Source organism: Lytechinus pictus, chromosome 11 (assembly GCF_037042905.1).
Source record: "Lytechinus pictus isolate F3 Inbred chromosome 11, Lp3.0, whole genome shotgun sequence".
Classification (NCBI taxonomy): domain Eukaryota; kingdom Metazoa; phylum Echinodermata; class Echinoidea; order Temnopleuroida; family Toxopneustidae; genus Lytechinus; species Lytechinus pictus.
The window spans coordinates 32,504,162-32,525,685 of NC_087255.1; the positions used below are offsets into that span (position 1 = coordinate 32,504,162).

Sequence of the window (21,524 nt, forward strand, 5' to 3'; positions counted from 1 at the left end):
GATCCGGAGGAGACAAAGCATTAGAGGGGCACATCATTGTTCACAAAGAATGCAGTGCCCCTCCAATCATTTTGTCTCCTTCGGGTCACGGTCCGCTACTGGTTAAAAGTGAATCCCCTAAAAAAATGGGAATTTAATTTATGTTCATTAAACTTTGTGTTTGTCATGGTCTGTAGAAATATCATGTTACGTTTTCAGCGTATAGAAGTTTACAAGATGACTGTCATATTAGGTTGTAATATGTATTCGTATATCTGTACATGGATATCAGCTGCTTTTTCGTTTACATTGCGTTGTCATGTTTTATTTTTGTTGTTGTTGATTATTATTATTATTGTTAAAATCACTGATATATTTTTGTTTATGTTTTTTTATTATATTGATTCAATAAAACACATTAAAAAAATACAGATGTACCGTTAGGCAGTAGAATATGTTTAGAAAAGTATTCATATATGATATGATGTCTTAATTTCTTTGTCAGGGTCATAGAGAAGTCTCGTATGCGACGTTAAAACAAAATACTCTTTTTCTTTCTGTCATGCCTATTTGAAGACATAATGCATCTTTTTCTGTCGATATCTTCGTCCGACCTCAGTTGCTTGCTAATGGTCGCCAATAGGAGCCCAAGACGTGAACAAAGAAGGACGGAGTCTTACTATTTTAGGGGTGAATTTGGTCAGTGTGTGTAAGTATTTTAACTAGTCTTTGATTATTCATTGTAATATCGTACTCGTTAGATTTTGATATATTTTGTGTGCTTTATTTATTGAATTCACTGTGATAAGAAAGCTAAAGCTGACTACATTAGCTCTATGCTGATGCTAAGTCTAACTTGTTTGATGAGCAAATCGATGATCAGTCCATAGGCATAACGCCCGCTCCAGCAGCAACGGTCCCACGTATTGGTCTGTGTGTGACCAAAAACGAATCTCGGCGCTAATGCAGTTCGCACCGACCGACCAGAAACAAAGGCAAATCATGGCAAATCTCAGTCACATTCGTGGTCAATAAACAATATGCCCACTACTTTTCCAATTATCGCAATCAGGAACGGCTGTACTATTGGTATTTCACCTCTGTCTCTGATCTCAACGTTATCGTTTCAATTCTTGGTCAGACATCGCTTCGCTTGCCTTTCTACCGTATCGTAATTTTGACAAATTAATTTTTTTTCATTAGGGTGAACAACAGATAACATCTTCAATTACCTCGAGCGAAGTTTGTGCAGGCTCCACTCCTCTTCAGACTTCACTACCGCTCCACCTACCCGAACTTCGAGACCGTGAACTCAATCTGATATTCCGAGTGACAAAGGTGGGATTTTATGGGGGGAAAATATAAAATTCATGCGACATCACAATCTTTAAAAACAATTAGAACTAAATATTCTTACTTTAAAAAACGTTTCACTTCTTTTCCATGCTTCTATCAGTCTCGAAATTGGTGATTTAGAGCCGACATGAAGTTCCTCACACGTATGAATAATTCGCTGCCGATTTCAAAACATCGAATGCGATATGCGCGAGGTTCCGGGTCCGGTCCAAGCTCAGACCCTCGCGCATGCGATGTTTTGAAATCGGCAGCGAATTAGATGTGTGAGGAACTTCATGTCTGCTCTAAATCACCAATTTTGAGACTGATAGAAGCATGGAAAAGAAGTGAAACTTTTTGTAAAGTAAGAATATTAGTTTTAATTGTTTTTAAAGATTGTGATGTTGCATGAATTTTATATTTACCCCCCCCCCCCCATAAAATCCCACCTTTGTCACTCGGAATATCAGATCGAGTTCACGGTCTCGAAGTTCGGGTAGGTGGAGCGTAGTGAAGTGGAGTGGAGCCTGCACGAACTTCGCTCGAGGTAATCTTCAATCAATGATTGAACTTTATTTTTCTAAGAAATTTATTCACAATATCATTCCCTCAATTCCCCATTCTTATTATCTTTATCATCATCACCATCTTTATCATCATCATTCTCCTCCTCCTCCCATCTCACTCCCCCCTTTCTCCCTACCCCTCTGACTCGACTCTTAAAAGATATGTCAGCAAAAAGATTATTCCAGGTGCATAAGATTTTTTTTTTCTAAATGAAGGAAAATATTAGAGATTGTGATTTAGACTAACAAAGAAAAATCTGACTTCAAATGCTCTGCAGTAAATTGCATCTTTGTTTTTTGAGAAAAAAAATAGTATATAGGCCTACTATTCTAAAAGGCAGTGACACGTGCCGACTTTCATTACAATCAATGACCAAGACCAGGGAATTGATCACAATTGTCTTATGTAGGGATGCCACCCCAAAAGTTGAAGTGTTGTAAATCTAGTTTTTAAACAGTTTAACTGGAATAAGCTCTGAAACACGAGTAAAATGACACCAAGATCACGAAAATTGGACCAGGGGTTGCCGAGATATGGCCAATTCAAATTTTAAAAAAGGCAGATTTCCTGACAAAAAGTGGCTAAAATGGCAAAAATGTGTTTTTTGCCATTTTTAAAGCTACCTATTTTAAAACTTGATGAAGTATAGAGGTTGCTTTTTCTTGGGGCACCTAACATGTTAACCACCAACAAGTACCTGAAAAATTGGGTCCGAACTAATTTTCGTTTTCATATCAACGGAGTTCAAAATATGGGGAAAACACAAATTTTCACCTATGGCACCAGAGGAAATTGGCAAAAAATGACTAAGTCCAGCTAATTAATATGCGAAAATGGCTTGATTTGAAAGTGGATGGGCAATTAATCACAAAATTTCACAGAGATGTAGTGTTTGTAATTTTTATTCATATATGTTGTTCTTGTCAGCATATATACAATAATAATTGATATGCAAATGAGGGAGTAATTTAATATTCATTTAAACATAATGAATGGAAAAATTGCCTAATTGATATGCGAAAATGATATAACTAGAACAGGGATAGGCAAATAATCACCAAATTTCACAGAGGTGCAGAGCTCTTAAGTTTACTTCATATCTGTTGTTCTTAATAATATGCAAATTAGGTAATAAATGAATATTCATTTGTACATAACGAATGGAAAAATTGCCTAATTAAAGTTATAACTGATTTAAATGGCAAAAGCCAATGTTTAATACAAAATATTATTTATTAATAGATCCTTACGACTAAGAAATTTGATATTAATCTCGTATTGATGTAACTTCCAATCCATACTAATAACCTTTTTATATCACTCATTATTGAATACTTCATTAACATTTTACTCTACTAGGGTGTAAATACAATAAATGGATCAGCAGATTAACGTAAGTGCGCATGCGCAGTAGAAAAATCATTGAGCTGGGGTACGTGGTATCATTTATAACATACAGTGCAATGTACTTCACACATGCCCCCGGCCTCCCCCATGCCGTTAGCCTTGGAAGTTGGAACGTTAACTACTTTTCCTCAAATAAAAATAAAATAGATAAATTAACTCAAGAAAACACAGCTCAACACTCGTAATTGTCGTATACAAATTAAAACGTTCAGCATACTTTGCAAAATACCACTGAACACAGCCACAAACTCAATACAATACATGCACCCCACATATTCACTAACACACTATCACACAACAAAATCATCCAATGACATGGGCAAAATCTCGAACAGAAGTGAAATTTTCTTATCTAAATGACCGCATCTCGCACTAAAAATGTCACAATCGCATTTCCTTAACATCATAATTAAGAAATTAAGGGGTCTAAAAAAGTGGATTTTTCGGCGATTTCACAATGTTAATGGATTTTGGAAACATGTTGTCACATAAAATGTACACTTCCGCGAGCCAATGCGGGTCACCATTTTTTCCCGGAAGTCATTCACTATAACACACGGGCTCATAGGAGAGAATGTGCCGACCCGGTTACTGAGAAAGTGAAATAGGCATACCTGGTTTTTATCTCCAATAGCAGAGTGATCAAGTTATCAGATCATGAAAATTGCTGGGTATGAAGTGTGAGAAATCAGGATTGTGCAATCACAAGCGTAATTGACGAAAGTTCCTTAGTACTAATCAACCTAATAACAATAGACGTTGTTCTGGTCTTCCATACTCCAATTGCCTGCCCTGGGGATTTTTTCGTTGTCATAGACATAAACTTGGAATGTTCCACTTTGACATAGGGTTTTAAACAATGAAATTGGGAAATATAATCACGTCGCTAATAGAGTTTCAAAATACCCTTCACATCTCTCTCCCGTGTTCTTCCTCCGCTAAGGTCGGAGATCAACGGCACCGTTGGAAGGGCCGCAATTCATTGAAGGCTCTAAGTTGCAATCATGAAGTACCGAATAAGTTTTGGCGAGTTGTGTGGAGGTTGTGTAAGAAGTATAAAATAAGCGTATGTAATTGGGCTTTTGTGTTGTTGCTGATGTGCCCAGGAGGTAGAAAAAGGACAGGCTCTACAAAAAGAGCAGGGGTAGATTCAAAGCATGGTACAAACTGCTTGGTGTTGGAATTAGCCTTAACCCGCTGGATGAGATCCTGTCGGACAGGTGCTAGGGCTGGACAGGTAGCAACCAGATGTTCCACATCCTCGCAGGCTGACATGCACAGATGACAGCAATCATCAGGTGCTTTGCCAATCTTGGCTTGAGTCAGATAGACTTGGCAAGAAATCTGAGCACGGATGGTGATGGCTGACCGCAGACTTGGATTGGCAATGTGCCCAGGGGACAGATCCTTCGCCTTTGGTTTAGGGATTCTGGTCCATAAGGACAAGGATGTCTTGTTGGTAAGGGCGTTGTGCTGTCTGGCCTCGGATACCTGAATCACTGCCGACTGAACCATTCGCTTCCATAGATGGTGGTTAGAGGGCTTCCTTACAAGCTCATCAAGTGAGGGAAGGCTGAGCTGTTGAAGAGCATCACACCATTCTTGTATAGATTTGCGTTGTATAGATATAGATCCTTTCCATGTCAGTGCTCAAGATCTGTCCCAGGAGTAGGAGCTTTTCCTGAGTGACCAACAGGCTAATTGGGATTATGTCAGTAAGAAGATATACTGCTTCATCGGCTTATGTTGTTGGTAGACCAAAAATCCGCTTGAATAGGTGAATCTGTGCCCTTGAAAAGGGAATGCTAGAGCAACCGAAGATCATCCTGGGAACACAAAAAGTTTTCCACAGTTTTGCAGCGACATGGGGAACTACCCTTGCTCCTCGTGGTCCCTGCTTAAGATCAAATTCTTCGGTCCGGAAATCTTGATCAATGGGAATCAGCTGATATTACGTATGAATGGGTTAATTATGCTAGGATTTCATTGAAGTCGTAGTTGAAATATGTGTCAGCAATGGGTATGAAAATATAAGAACTTGAAAGAGTTTTTCTTCAGGTTAATGTGAGTATCATTGTTTTTGTTGTTATATGTGTACTTTTTTTGCATTGTTGGGATAACTTTCATCATTCCTGCCAAGAATTTGTGAGGATAACCATCAACAGCGCGCACTGGCAGGAATTTTTCGGCGCGCGAGTGGCATCCCTACTTATAGCAGGATGAATTAGTATTTATATGATTTGTATATTCAGACTCTTAATAGCTATTTACACTTGTCTTGGATGCAGGTGTAGGTGGTATCAACACAGATGGATGAAGAACGAGATAAACCATCGAGGAGGGAGTGGCCCGATACTAACCATGTAAGTAGATCATCATTAAAGGAAACATACTCTTGACTTGTGGGGAAGATGAAAACAATTATTTCAAGTTATTTTCATGTTTGAGGAGGAGGGGGTCTCTCAGCTGCTTATACCCTCCTACTCCTATTTTCTTATGCCCATGCGGACTGGTTGTGTTTTTTTTTCCTCTTTTCGAAAGTCAGTCTCTTTCCCATCTCTTAGTCACATCCCTGAAATTTTTATCTTTTTTATTTATTATCTGTTTTTTTTTATATCTTGTATGTTCCACAACTTTGTTTTAATCTTGTAAATATTGTGATGTTTGATGATTCATTTTGATATTAACTTAAATATGAAAGAAAGTTTTTTTTCATGTTACCTAAAGAATCTAATCACAAAAAGTTGACTGCAAATTATTGCTTCTCTAATTTCATAAACAGCCTACCTGTAAATGTGAAGGCAAAATATTTCAGGGTAGTCCATTCATTCATTGTTTCATTTGTATATTCATTGATTTTGATGTCATCAGACTTGAGTGACTTGTCATTTTTTGAATCCTCAAATCTTGAAACATATACTAGAAATATGCTAATTCTTTGGTGCACTATAATCAATATTTTCCAATCATTCCAAGGTAGTATTTTTATGTGTTTAATTCAATCTCATTAACAGAAATGAAGTTTATCTTTTAATCAACAAAATAATGCATTTGCTATCCAATATACATTTACTTACATATAATTCCATTTGTTCTGAAATATTTGAATAAATAAGAAAGACTGTCTGCCCCTTGTATTTTTTATGTAATCTGAAAAAGCAATGTTTAATTTTTGTCTCGCCTGCATAGCACAGCGAGACTATAGGTACCGCTTTTCTGACGGCGGCGGCGGCGTCAACATCAAATTTTAACCTAAGTTTAAGTTTTTGAAATGACATAACTTCGAAAGTGTATGGATCTAGTTCATGAGACTTGGACATTACTGAACATCCTGTGCGGGTTGCAAGTCACATGACCAAGGTCAAAGGTCATTTAGGGTCAATGAAACTTTGGTCATGTTGGGGGTATTTGTTAAATTGGTATCATAACTTGGAAAGTTTATGGATCTAGTTTATGAAACATAGACATATGGGTAATCAAGTATAAATTATTATTTTGCACACATCTTAGATCACATGATCATGGTCAAAGGTCATTTTGGGTCAATGAACAAGAACGTAGTATTTTATTATCATATGAATGTTTTCTTATATGAATAATTATTCAATAGCTGTTTTCAAAGTCAGCACTGCTGCTACATGTATATTGAATCGCGTAATGCAGGCGAGACTGCCAGAGGCATTCCACTTGTTTGAGAAATCAACTACTGTAATGTTAATGAATGTTTGGACCTAATGTTGATTCAAGATGTTCAAATTATATGGGTTTTTTCTTTTTACCCCATTGTGCAAATAAAATACATTTAGACTAGGTATCTCTTACACTTAGCAAGAATTTTTCTACAAGTCAATCCAATGTTTGCTCTCCTGCATTCTTCCTCCTCTTTGTTATTATTAAATACCAATAAACAAGACAAGACTTTTCGGAACAGAAAAGAATGCACTTAATGTAATTATGTTATTGTTGTTCTTCTAGCCTCCGCTGTTTCACATGAGTACCAGTACCGGTAGCAGCAGTGACTGTGCAAGCAGCCAACCCAGTGGTTGCACCACGCCTACCACCACACCCACACCGACCACGCCCAAACCCAAGGTGGAATACATCTGCCGCTGGGAATCCTGCGGGGAGGAGGCAGAGACCAGCGCCGACCTGGCCGATCACGTCCGGTCTGAGCATGCACAGAAGCAGATCAAGAAAGGCGGGAAGAAGTTTGTATGCTTGTGGGACGGCTGCAAGGTCTATAACACGCCGTCCATGTCGGCGACCTGGCTCCCTAAGCATGTGTTGAGCCACTGCGGGGATAAGCCGTTCCGCTGTGTCTTCGCGGGATGTAACCAGAGTTATAGGACAGAGAAAGGCTTGATGAGACACTGTCAGTCACATCTCAATGCTGAGAAGCAGAACTCGCAACAGAAGACTCCAAAGAGCAAAGATGAGAGTCCAGGAAAAGCCCTCAAGAAGAAAAGGATGAGGATCAGAAGAAGGTTGTCCATGGGTAAGGGAATTATTTTAATTTAACATTTGCCATATTTACAAGTCATCATTATAAAGTCTGCAGTGATGATGACATTAATGTGCTCTTAATGGTGTTGGGGATGTTAAAGCCTTGTTATCTCAAAATTTCAACAACAGAAAATAAGGACAGCTCAGAAAAATCTTATTTTCAGAGATATGATAAAATTAGAAACCTTCTTTTGCCTAGTTAGAGTTCTCTTCAGGAATGCAACTGTTTTCAGAGAATATGAGGTTGCTTCCATTGCCATCTTTCCAAAATACAGTTTTATCTGAGCTGCCATCAAAATTTATAAATGTTGAGATATAAGGTTTTAACACACCAGCAATGATAGCTTTGAGAAGAATGGACCAATTACGGTATTTGGAGAGACTATTGATTTGTCAATGTGATTTGGTCATGTTACTTGTCAATAGAATGAAAATGAAAAAAAAAATTATTTTACAGATCACTAAACACATGTAGCGCTTGTGCCTCTCAGATTTGACGTTACATTAAGTTTTCTCTTTCTTCTAAAAGTATTTTGTGTGATTTTTAAGTCTCTGCATTAAAGATTATTTGGCCACATTCCGATATATGTTCATTTTGTTCAGAATTACGAAAAGATGGATACACCATTTTATATTATCTCTTGAATGATTTACTCGTCTTCTTTATTGACCAGCTTTTTTCAAATGGAATTATTTGCAATTTCCCCCTGAATTTTGATTTCAGTGAAGACAGATGATTTCTTTGATACACGCATGGCCGAGGCAGTACGTCATCGACTTGTAGAACTCAATATGAAAACAAAGATAGACACAGAAGGCAGTGGAAGTTCTATCATCTTTAAAAGCTCTGTAAGTTGATCTTTTGTGGTGTAAAGCCTGCCACACATTATACAATCCGATTTTTAACAAATTGCATTTTGCAATACCGGCAGATAGGAACGTTCAAAAGAGTGAAATCATGTTATCTGAAGCTCAGAGCAATGCTGCAAATACTAAATTTTGCCTCCCCCGCAAGTGTTGTGGTCGGAGAACAGTCCAGTTTGGATTCAAATTGCAGCCAATGGCTTTGAGTTACCGTCTTCTTGTTGATCCAAACCATTGATTTGAACCCAACTATGTCAAAGACTTACATGTGGGAGACAGACAAGTTTTCATCCTGTAAATTGTTATTGATAGATGGTTTGTGTTGAGTAGAGTCATCAGCTTACTGACTTTGTTTTTAAACTTACTGGATCCTCTGAAATAAAAAAAAGTGTGTAATGTGAAAAGTGGAATTAAAAAAACTTGGTACATGTTGAAGATATCACCCATCAGTCAAGGTTGAATGGAAAGTGTGACATTCATAGTGAAAATTTTCCCTGCAGACACTGAAAAACTCAGAAAGCAATTTTTTAAATGGGAAGAAAAAAAATCTAGCTTCATTTTATCTTTTGCATGTACATGAAGGCATAAATTGTGGGGTTTTTTTGTATTTATGTTACATAATGTGGTTTTAACATTTCATCTTTTTTTATTTTCAGGTTGTTTGTAGAAGAACAGATGAAAATGGAGAATCCATGGTCCTCCTTCGTTGGTCACCAACTGATGTGTAAGTTCCAATAGATATAGGACCGTTTTCATGAATAGTGTTGTCGGTGCTTTTCACCAATAGATGTTATAAGCTATTGAAAGCCTTGCATCTCATTGGCTGAGAGCATATTATTCAGTGAAAATGACTGACGATACTCTTCCTGCGAAGCTCCCATGACCAATATTTTAAGTGCTAAATCTCCCATAAAGTATAATTTTACATTTGTTTTATACAAAATCACAATCATGTAAACACTGGGTGGAGTAAGCAGAAAAAAAATACAGTACAGTTCCACTGTGTAGCAGTATCACCCCCCCCCCAAAAAAAAAAAAAAAAAAATCACAATTGTTAATTTATTATTTTTCATTATCATTAATTAATATTTTTATGTTGTCTTTTTTTTCAATTATATTTTATTTCAATTTATTTATTCATTCTTTTCATTACCTTTTTTTGGGGGGGTCACAATTTTGATATTCATAGAACATACCATAGATTTTGTTCTGCTAATTCAAAACGTTTCTTAAAGGACAAGTCCACCCCAACAAAAACTTGATTCGAATAAAAAGAGAAAAATTCAATAAGCATAACACTGAAAATTTCATCAAAATCGGATGTAAAATAAGAAAGTTATGACATTTTAAAGTTTTGCTTCATTTCACAAAAGAGTTATATGCACATCCCGGTCGGTATGCAAATGAGGGAACTGATGACATCACTCACTATTTCTTTTGTATTTTATTATATGAATTATGAAATATTTTGATTTTCTCTTCATTGTCATGTGAAATGATGTTTCATTCCTCCCTGAATACGTGGAATTCCATTATTTTAACATTTTGTGGTTCAGGCAAGGAGGTCCTAATCGTCAACTTCGTAAAAATTGAAATATTGTATAATTCAAACAATAAAAAACAAAAGAAATAGTGAGTGAGTGACATCATCGACTCTCTAATTTGGATGTAACTGGCTCGTTCATATAACTATTTTGTTAAAAATAAGCGAAACTTTGAAATGTCATAACTTTCTTATTTTACATCCGATTTTGGTGAAATTTTCAGCATTGTGCTTGTCTGATTTTTCTCTATTGATTCAAATCAACATTTTGTTGGGGTGGACTTGACCTTTAAAGAGGTTTTTTGTCTACCATTATTTCCTAGCATTGTAAGGGCTAGTTTATCATTCAATCACCTGATGCAGTGAAGCAAATCTGAATTTCCCAATTCCATTTTCTTGGTTTACAGTATCCCAGACTCGTGGGTCAAAGAGTCCGATCAAAAGGAACACAAGGAGTGCGCCATCCCGATGAGCAGCCTGTCTCACGAGTCCCTCCAAAGTATAGGATTTGGAATACTTACACCAAGGAAACGAAGGAAACATAGAAGAAAATGATGATTATGATAAGGAATCATGGACTGTTTCCCCAAGTGAGAATTAGGATTGAGAGTAGATTCCACAATTTCTGGAACTTACATGTAGACCCTGGCCCATATTCTGAAGTCAGGTTTAACTTAGACCATGGTCTAACTCTGTGCTAAAATTATGGTAAGCCAAATGTGTCAAAATTCTTATTAAGATGTATGTTTCTTATATTTACTGTGCTCTTTCCTGATTCTTCAACGGTGAAGACAATCATCTATTTATACTTCCTAGACAATTATGAATGATTTGAGAGTCAAATGAGCCAAAATATGATATCTCTACTGTTAGTGATTTATGTAAATATTGGCTATCCATTCTTAAACCACAACTTTAAACCTGAGTTTAAGTTAAACCCGACTTCAGAATGCGGGCCCCTGAGTCTCTCTCACCAATTCCTCTACAGCATAGGACCTGAATTATTTAATATACCTTTATAGTAAATAGTGGTAGTAAAATACGAGCTGTGATCGGCTAGATTGGTACCCTGTGACCTCCCTTCAAAAAGTAATATTGTACAAATGTACAATATAACTTTCGATATTTGGAGGGTAAACCCCGTGTTAAATGAATGGGGAGAATATCGATTAATGGCAATGCGCATTTAGCCAGTAAGCCCTGCGCGTCTGCATTTACTAAGCGCATGCAACCGTGCAATGTGTTGAATCTTAATTTGTATAGTGACGTCACCTTTTCCCGGCCCGTGCAAGGTACATTATGGAGGGTACATTTTGGATGGTACGTGTGCAACGGTGCAAATGTTTGTCATTGAGCCTCCCATTTGCTAGCGCACAATAAGCTAAGACTAAGTAGGCGTTGTACAATTTACTATAACAAATAGTGAACGGTCTGTCATACAATATTACTGGACTATATGAACTCCAAATATAAAATTATCCCTCATGCAGGTCTATTTCACCTCGGCTTCGGTGAAATAAACCTGCACTCGGGATAATCCAGTATATTGTACAATAGATTGTACACTATTTATATAATAGAGACAACGGAAACGGGGGAGAAAATGATGATTGTGATAAGGAATTCAGGGACTGTACCCCCATGTGAGAATGAGAATTGAAAATGGATTCCTTGGTTTGCTCTATGAACCTGCTACATGTCTTTGAAAGGTTCCCATAGCAAAGACAGAGCTTCCAAGTCTCCCGGATCCTGCGGGAGAATACTGGATTGCGATCCAATCTCCCGTTCTCCCGACCCCATGCCAAAATCTCCCGGATAATCAGGATTTTTAGCTGTTAAATTGTAAAATTCATACAAACGACTGTTTAACGAGTCTAGCATGTTCAACTCCCTAACACCCACGTGGAACCTCCTTAACACATTTTCATTTTACCCAGTAACTTCTACCAGTTTTTGTATAATCGTACATTGATTTCCCATGTAAATGAAGATAATTTTACTGAGCGACTGGTGAAGTAGTCTAACAAGCCATTTTATTTCCGGGTTCTGCAATGTGTGTGATGAAAACTCTTCAGCGGTACTCCATACACATGGCCCCCGATGCGCCGGCGCGGCTCCAGCTGGCCGCGCTGCGCCAGGAAGCTCCGAGAAGGAAAGTTCACGAGCACTGCGAGGCATTTTTTTCGTAAGCTTGCTTGCGCCTTATTCAAGCTGAAACTGTGGATCAACGATGGGATTAACAAGTGCATTACTTTTACACCTCGACTTTCAGTTTCAGGAATAATTTTATTGACAATCCTGAAGAATTAGAAGCAAAGTGGAGATTTTTTCGCCTACTTTCACTTGGGTTGATCGGATTCGAACATTTTCTCTTTTCGTGAGTGAGCTAGCCTGGCGCTGGCTGGCTGAGCTGTGCGAAGCACGCCCCGTCCCGATTCATCCACACTACAATCGCATCGCCAGTGACCATGGAGATCATGGAGATGGAGTCATCCAAGACCAAGACGACAAAATACTTGTCGAAGTATAAAGATACTTTTCAAGCAGAATGGGACTGTGTGACAATTTTCACAGGAATCCCTCAGAGACTAAATTAAACAGTCCACATATAATTTATAAAGCTCATTTACCATGACATGTTTACCACTACTGCAGCCCCGTCCCCCTCTGGCCAATTAAAGGTATTTTCATGTTGAATGCATTCTTTTATGAATTATCAAAAAAATCTACTGTATTGCCTGAAGTGTATATTTAGTCAATGACAATTCATGAATTCTCTCTAATGTGCATTTAATCTATCGGAATTTTTTTTTATGGTTTAGACAGCTGTCGGTTACTATCAAATGTTGTTTCTTAATGTGTTTTGCTACCCAAAACTCCCATCCGTGGGACAACGTTCCGCCGCTCTCTCACAAAATCATACCTCCGCGAAATCTACTGGATTCTATCATACCAATGTTGGCAGCTCTGCAAAGAATTAATCAATGCAGAGGTTTCATGGTACACCATGAATTATATCTTTGGACCTGAAAAGAACCACAGATACTCAAAGTTTTGTCAAATATGTTCTTGCCGTTTTCTGGAACGTACATCTAGCCCATGAATCATTCCTAAGGCTTTAATACTAAAGGTATGATCAACTTCCAGGAGACAAGGTCTTAAAGCACATCTCAAGCTACTACTTTGATGGATGTGATCAATCTCATATAACATCTTTGTTTTATGTGCAAATCTGGTTTCATCTCATATTTGTTGGTGTTACCTCCTTTTAGAAAAAAACAGTACCATTGACTTACAGGCATTTGCAATTTTTATATTCATTTTACTTGCAATTTTCTTTTGTACTGATATGATTTTATTTCATGAAAGGCCAAATACTTAATTTGAACTGTAGCAAATGGCATGTTTGTATGATATTTTAGGATTATGTTGTATAACGGAAATATATTCACTTTTGCATCCTGGATATATGTCATTCTTCATTGTCTTTGCTTAAAATTCTATGCAAATAAAATTTATTTCCGAACCACAGTTAATTGATCAACGAATTGGAGGGGGAATAGCATTTTGCAACCTCTCACTTTCAAATTCGAAATATCTCCCACAATGGAGGCCACCATACCATGGACTATTTATTCTCTGTGAGGGCGCTATGCAATTTCAGACATGATGCAATGATTGGTTCCCTTGTTCTTGGTTGTCACACACTGGTAGTTAAGTTCAGCGTTGAATTTACAGAGATCAATGAACCCCATGATGTGACTCAAGCAATGAGGGAGAACGAGTCAAACAGTTTTTTATTTTTTCTGGGCTGCTATTCATAATCTACCACCAAAATCTTTTACATTGCAGTGAGAGGCGATTTCCCAAGGCTCTTTTTATAATTTGGGGGGCACAATCGCCCTGAGCCAATGTATAATATTTTTCCCTGGAGTTAACACATCCTTGACTGGTTTTCATTCCACTGAAGGCTATCGTGAAATCTTATGGATGCTATCAAGGTTATTGTTTATAGATTTGCAATTAATTACAATGCCTCATTAACCCTATACAGTGTGTATCAAAAAAAAGTTTACACTTATAAATTATCCTATAAAATGATATATTTGTAATATCCTGAAGCTTATTCCACATTGATACATTGGTACAGGTCTCTTTAATCGAATGACGATATAACTGTTGAAAGTTCTTTCCACTTGTGTGAGCACCACTTACTTTTGAAAAGTTCGTGAAAAATGATTTGCGCAGAAATTGGAAATAGTTATTATATATGGATAAAAGTAAGCGTTAATCATGAAGAGCACATTGACTTAAGCTAAGAAGAATAATATGAAGATATATTTTACCATTTTAACTTGTACATGTATGCCAATGTGCCCCCCCCCCCCATCCCCACACACCAAGGCCATCATGATGATATCTGATTTACATAGAACAGTGATTCACAAGAAATGGCTTAGACTTGGATTTTCTTTCTGTTAATCATCATCTTGATTGGGAAAAGTGGGAGAAACAAGTATTAAAATAAAGTATAAAATTATATACATTGTAAACCCACTTTAAATGATAAGAAAATTGCTGGAGATGTCTGAAATAAACTTTTGTTTACATTCAGTTATGTCCTCGGATTCAGCTGGCACAAAAAGGTAATGGATGTGCTTACCTGGGGTTGAAATGATAATTTGGTAGGCAAAGTGTTACAGAATGTTCAAATGTATCTGTTTTATTTCAATAAGCCTAATTTCAATTGGCGGAAAATGCAAAAGAAAAATATGAGAAACAAACCGCACAGTCAGTTTGTTTAGCCATTTATCATTGAAAGTGTGGAAAAAGAGCATTTCTGCGCAAATCATTTTATGTTAGCTTTACCAAAATGGACAATGCTCACTCAAGTGTTACATTGTGTTAAAATTTTTACTTTCATTTAATAGATTAGGCCCAAACCCAAGAATATATGTGAATAAAGTTATCCTAATGTTGTATCTTTTTTCAATTTCCAGGACTCTTTAAAAGTGTAAACTTTTTATTGATACGCACTGTATAGCCTGGGCTATTGTTAAATTGCATAGCTCGGGGGGGGGGGGGGTCTTTGTGGACCTGCTTGGTATGTGTTTGATACGTTCACATTAAAATCATGATTCTCAATTTCATTAGCATTCAGATATTATTCATCCATCTCTGTTCCCAGATTATGTCATATTCCTTCTTTTGTGGACTTTTTGTTTGAAACAGAGTACATGAATGATATGATCAACATATTTCCCCTCCTATTTTATGAATTTAGATTTCAGTCCTTATATGCCAATTTTTCTAAATTTTCACTTAATGCAGAGAATTTGACCCTGAAAGTTTTGTATATAAATGTTATATATTTTCAATGCAAATATGATGTGTTATGTCTCTTTTCTTATAAATGCATGTGTTTGTTGGGTTTTCTTTTACCAAGAGATGAATTTTATGGAAAAAATGACCTCAAATCTTCTTTGAAACAGGGAAATACAAACTATTTAGGACATAGTAGAAATACTTTGATTCAAAACGAATATTGTAATAAGACGATTATTTGCTGTTCCATCAGATGCCCTATTTTAAAAAGTGATCTTGACTCAGGATTTTATATCAGATTCCAGGGATGATACGATGCTACATAATTATGTTAACAAAATGAGAGGTGCAGAATTATCTTTTTTTGGGGGGGGGTTAACAATAGTATGCTTTCATTAAATGACTCAGTACATAACTATAATACAAGAAATGAAAATAAATATCATTTATGGGCAGTCGAAAAATCCTATTTGCTATTTTCACTTAGTCATAAAGCACCAACAGTTTGGAACTGTTGGTGCTGCCAAGTAATATAACGTCTATAATGAATTACAATGTATTTAAAAGAAGGATCAAGGGGGATTTAATCAATCTTCAATTGGTGTAGAATTATTTTCCACCTTTTTCTTTTTTAGTGTAGGGTTTGTTTGGTTTTGTTTTTGTTTGTTCCCCTTTATTGTTTGATTTTGATTTTTTTTTCTTTGGTTTTTCTTTAGTGTTTAATTGTGGGCAAATAAGTTTCTTATATCTTACTATGTCAATTATATTTTGTCTTAATTCCTTTAGGGGAGGTTATCTAGACAAACTCTATTTTGGGGATTTAATAATTTCCTTATTTCCTCTGTTGTTAGAAATGTTAACTTATTGTATACATATATATTTTATGTGGAAGACTTGTAATACTTGTACATGAATATGGCTTACATTTGCTCAATGATGTATTTTTATGAATTTTTATATTGTGATTTTTAATTGGAAATAAATTAATTGAACTGAAATGAAAAGTGAGTGCAGGAAAGGACTACATGTAGATAAAAGGTTTAGAGTGTCAAAGGAGAGACTGAGTCTTTTGGGGTTGCAAGGAACTTGTTCAATTGAACATCAAGATTACAGGGGTGTTGTAAGATATTTTAGTTGCAACTGAACGCATATCGGCCAGAAATATGTGTTTAGTCAAATGATTTACTCTTGATTTGGGGGAATTTGCTTGATTAGCAATTGAACAAACTTTCTTGCCATGATAGACGGGGAAGAATGCTACATTGCCAGATTGCAGTATGATTGAAAGTGGTGGAAATGATCAAGAGGGACAGGTTGAGGGAGGAGGTTGGAAACAAAATATGAGAGAGAGAGGGGGGGGGGGTACAGGGGAAAAGGAGAAGAGAGATGGGTAAGGAGGGCCTATTGATGCTATTAGCACTTTGCCACACTGTTTCAGGAATATCAAGTCCGATGTTGGAAAAGTGCATCGGGTCAAATGATTGGTCCGTCTCGTCACGCCTTAAATGCATATTTTCATGTACACATTTTCCAGACTCAGACAAATAACAGTGTTTGATTAAACTCAAAATGGTCCTACTATAGGATCATAAAACAATCATTATAAATGCCTTTATACAGACGATCACTGATGCACGGACTGGGATGGGACTACAACCCCCATCCCCCCATAAAAAAATGATCATAAAAATCAAAGTAAAAATAAATGATACTACTGATAATAGCAACATCAATAATGATAATAATAACAACAACGATAATAATAGTAATAATAAAATAATGTGACATACTATTGAAAAATCACATTTTGGCTCGTTCGATTCGCTCCCGAGTCTCTCCCATTAATATTTCTTTTTCTAATATTGGACCTAATGCCAAGCAGTCTAAGAATATACCATGACGTCATTACCACAATCATTCCAGCTTGTACATTGAATTCACAATCAACTATTAATAACTAATTACGAAAACCAGGACCCGGTAACACACATCTTAGCGACTGACCGTGGGCAAATCTCTACGATTGATTGCATTGATTAATGTGTATGATTAATCCTAAAAATCAGTCCTACGTTCAGTCGCTAAGCTTTATGTTCATTATCTTATATCATCTCTCACGTCCTGGTTCCGTAGTCCTAAACATTCATTTCAGGTTGTTATTTTAGTATAAAGTTGTACAAATTAAATGTAATTTACTAGGATAGATTCTGGACTAAAAAGAAATGCAGAATAGTCACGTCTGTTTGTGTGTGTGTGGGTGTGCACAGTAAAACGCTAATAGAATGTTTTTATACAACGCTGTATATTAATATGAACTTCTGGTACCTTCCAATAGTTGTTTAATAGTTAAGTGTTTACATTTTAAACACATGTGATTAATTTATTGAAGATTAAATATACCTAAAAATCAACTTTGTTGTTTAAGATTTTAAACACTTGACATGTTTGAACTGTTAAACAACTTCTGTTAAGTTCATATGGTAAACAGCGTTGTATAAATAAATAAAAAATAACTGTGTTTAAGTTTTTGGAATAACAAGAAGAAAAAACACGTTGTATTGCGCATTTGTCTGATTTTTATTATTCATATTTGAAAATTGTTGTTGTATTAAAACCCCTGGGAGAGTTTTTAACACCTGGTTAAATAATGTAGAAGACTGGAAGAGGTAAGATGGATTCAAGGAACATTTGAGAGGCAGGAAGAAATATCGTCATCGCTGTATCTATGGTTACCTTTATTGTTTACTCAGCTGAGTTTAGAATCCGACTCAGCAGCAGACAATGTTTTCTTTTCATGATCCACTTTCTCTGTTTCTCTCTTCTCCTTTCTCATTGACCAGGCGATCTCAACGATATACTCTCCATGTCGGGGACTCCCACTGTCACCACCCCCCCCCCCCCTCTCTCTCTCCCTCTCTATCCATCCATCTCTCTCTCTCTCTGCTTATATTCCTTTTATTTTTTCTTTCTCTCTCTCTGTATAAATATATATATATATATATATATATATATATATATATATATATATATATATATGAAAAAATGAAAGGAATATAAACAGAGAGAGAGAGAGATATTCTTGTCTTTTTTTTTTGCTCTCTCTCGATAAATCTATTCATCCATCCATCTATCTATCTATCTTTCTTTCTTTCTTCTGTCTGTATGTATGTATGTCTGTCTATTTATCTATCTATCTATCTCTGCTTATTCTTTTCTTCTCTTATTCCTTTCTGTCTTTCCCCCTCCCTTTTCCTCTCTGTAACCAATTTCTCTTTTCTCCTCCTCTTTTTGTATCCATCCTGATAATATAAAAAACAATTATCTTGAATTGATCACATTCTCAAATATTCAAAGGGCGTAATATTGCAATGAAAAGATTTACGAGAGACAAAACCCACATCACCACCAGTTTTTACATCTTTTATAGAAGTAAACAATACAGGTATTGAGAAGAAGCTTGAACATGAAGGTTTTCCAAAACTCTAAAAACAAATCAGTGAAATTAACTATATGCCAGTAGACAACTGGGTGCAACTGATTGTCTAGTCACATTTCTGAGTTTTCTGACATACATTATGGTCAGAAAGAACTCTAGTAAACTACGACTAGAAAATAGTCAAATACGACTAGAATAACAGTTGCACCCAGCTGACCCTATTAACTAATCATTTTTACTGATTTGTTTTTAGAGTGAACCATGTTACACCTTTTGCGTAATATAGATATGTATAATCTAGGATAAAAACAGATTTTCAAATATAATGTATCCATGTAACTCCTGCACTAGAGCATTCATTTTAAAACCGGAATAACACGAATATGTACATTGCGACAGGTCCGTGTATGTGGAAATCTCCAATATTTATTATTATTATACAACAAGGGTTTTCAGCACATTAACCCTATTGCACTCACACTAGCTGGAGAAAGAAATCAAATAATAGGGAACACACCGGGACATTGAAGGTCAGCAACTTTTAGGAAATACATGTATGTCCATGATTCAAGCATATGGCGCGTTTGATTTTCATCGGGGGGGGGGGTGCGCCGCAAAGTAATATTCTTTTAAACCATTTTGAACTGAATTGACTTGTATTTTCATTTATATAGATCAACATAACATAAACTTTCAAAATGTTAATGTGTATTAAAATCCTGTGGTATAAATCCGGTATTGCAGGAACTCCGGGAAGCAATCGTCATCAACCTTGGAAACAATTTAAAGGGTATGGTAAATATTTGTCTTTTCGAAATAGGAAAATCAAAATAAAATTTGTTCATGATCCTTCGCTACACAAATTTTAAGAATCATTTAGTTTATTTCGTCTCACATCTTTGTCTAGGTTTGTGTGTGATGACGTGATTGTAGTAGTAGTAGTAGTAGTAGTAGTAGTAGTAGTAGTAGTAGTAGTAGTAGTAGTAGTAGTAGTACGTAGTAGTAGTAGTAGTAGTATAGTCGTAGTCGTAGTAGTAGTAGTAGTAGTAGTAGTAGTAGTAGTAGTAGTAGTAGTAGTAGTAGTAGTAGTGGTAGTAGTAGTGGTGGTAGTAGTAGTGGTAGTAGTAGTACGTAGTAGTAGTAGTAGTAGTAGTAGTAGTAGTAGTAGTAGTAGTAGTAGTAGTAGTAGTAGTAGTAGTAGTGGTAGTAGTGGTAGTAGTAGTAGTAGTAGTAGTAGTAGTAGTAGTAGTAGTAGTAGTAGTAGTAGTAGTAATAGTAGTACGTAGTAGTAGTAGTAGTAGTAGTAGTAGTAGTAGTAGTAGTAGTAGTAGTAGTAGTAGTAGTAGTAGTAGTAGCAGCAGCAGCAGTAGTAGTAGTAGTAGAAGTAGTAGTAGTAGTAGTAGTAGTAGTAGTAGTAGTAGTAGTAGTAGTAGTAGTAGCAGCAGTAGTAGTAAGTAGTAGTATCATCATCTTCCTCAGAGCAACATAGACCTATAGGCCCTACACTTTTATCAACAAAAATAGTCTTGTACCAATAATATTTCTGTATACTTTCAGAAATCAATCGTAAGATGTTCTATATTTTCACGAACTTCTTTTGAGGCCTTTTAATAGTCATGTCCGACATTTTTAAACTGAGTTCTTTTATACTCGCATGCAGCAGCCATGGCAATGGTCAGTTGAATGAATATCGAATGATCAATGAGCCTTTCAAAGCTGATCTTACGACTAATTGTACGATTCAGTGCACATTGTTGCCAACGCATTCAATCGTGAAAACTTGTTCTAAAATCAATTTCCTAGTTTTGTGATACGAAGCCGAGGATGGAATCTGCGTCCTTCATTGATTTCACATTCGCGTTACATAATACAATTGAAAGATTGAATGCGCATGAAATGAAAAGGGATAAGTGGAGAATAGGTGAGTGGGGCACTCGACGAGCATAATTGAGTTGAGAATTATGGTTGAAGAATAGAAACATTGAAAGAAGTAAACTAGAGATCGAACATGCAGAGAGGGGGGGGGGTGGTAAGAAAGGCGGGATTTACGAGTCTGACCCTGCATGAACCATCGATGCAGATAGAGGGGAGGGGTATTATTATTTTTTATTATTACACTTAATGAGAGTTAGAGGGGGAGGTAGTAAGAGAGAGTGAAAGAGAGAGGGAGCATGAACGAGAGAGGGAAATGCAGACTCAGGGGATACACACACACACACACACTCCCTCACCCTCCCGCTCATGAACACATCCTCCCTCACGCACAGACACTGAAAGAGGGAGCATTATAGCGATATGCCTACTGAGAGAGAAGACGATGCCTTAGGCAGCCCCTAATATGTGGTGTCAGAGAGAGAGAGAGAGAGGGGGGGGGGATAAAATACAGGATGAGATAAATGATAGAAAATAAGAGATCGAGAATAGGCTACGGGGGTGGGGGTGGTCAGGAGAGACTGTGAAGTTAGATAATGTACCACGATTAGGTTGTGGATCTACTAGGTTTAGCGGAGAATGAGTTTGGCCGATGGTATATCAGTATATAGAAAAGGAAAACATAACAGATGG

At 36.5% G+C, this 21,524-nt stretch overlaps 1 protein-coding gene across 2 annotated transcripts; it reads left to right on the plus strand.

Annotated features, from left to right (window-relative positions):
- The first annotated feature begins 598 nt into the window (after nucleotides 1-598).
- LOC129271196 (zinc finger protein AEBP2-like) lies at nucleotides 599-16,527 on the plus strand. Of its 2 annotated transcripts, none has more exons than XM_064106370.1 (6): nucleotides 599-688; nucleotides 5,577-5,651; nucleotides 7,264-7,783; nucleotides 8,516-8,640; nucleotides 9,312-9,379; nucleotides 10,606-16,527. In XM_064106370.1, the coding sequence occupies exons 2-6, from the start codon at nucleotides 5,598-5,600 to the stop codon at nucleotides 10,751-10,753; spliced, it is 915 nt and encodes a 304-aa protein (XP_063962440.1). In that variant the 5' UTR covers nucleotides 599-688; nucleotides 5,577-5,597; the 3' UTR covers nucleotides 10,754-16,527. The 2 variants fall into 2 exon arrangements, with proteins under 2 accessions (XP_063962440.1, XP_063962441.1); XM_064106371.1 differs by lacking the exon at nucleotides 599-688 and adding an exon at nucleotides 1,270-1,317.
- Nucleotides 16,528-21,524: the final 4,997 nt, after the last annotated feature.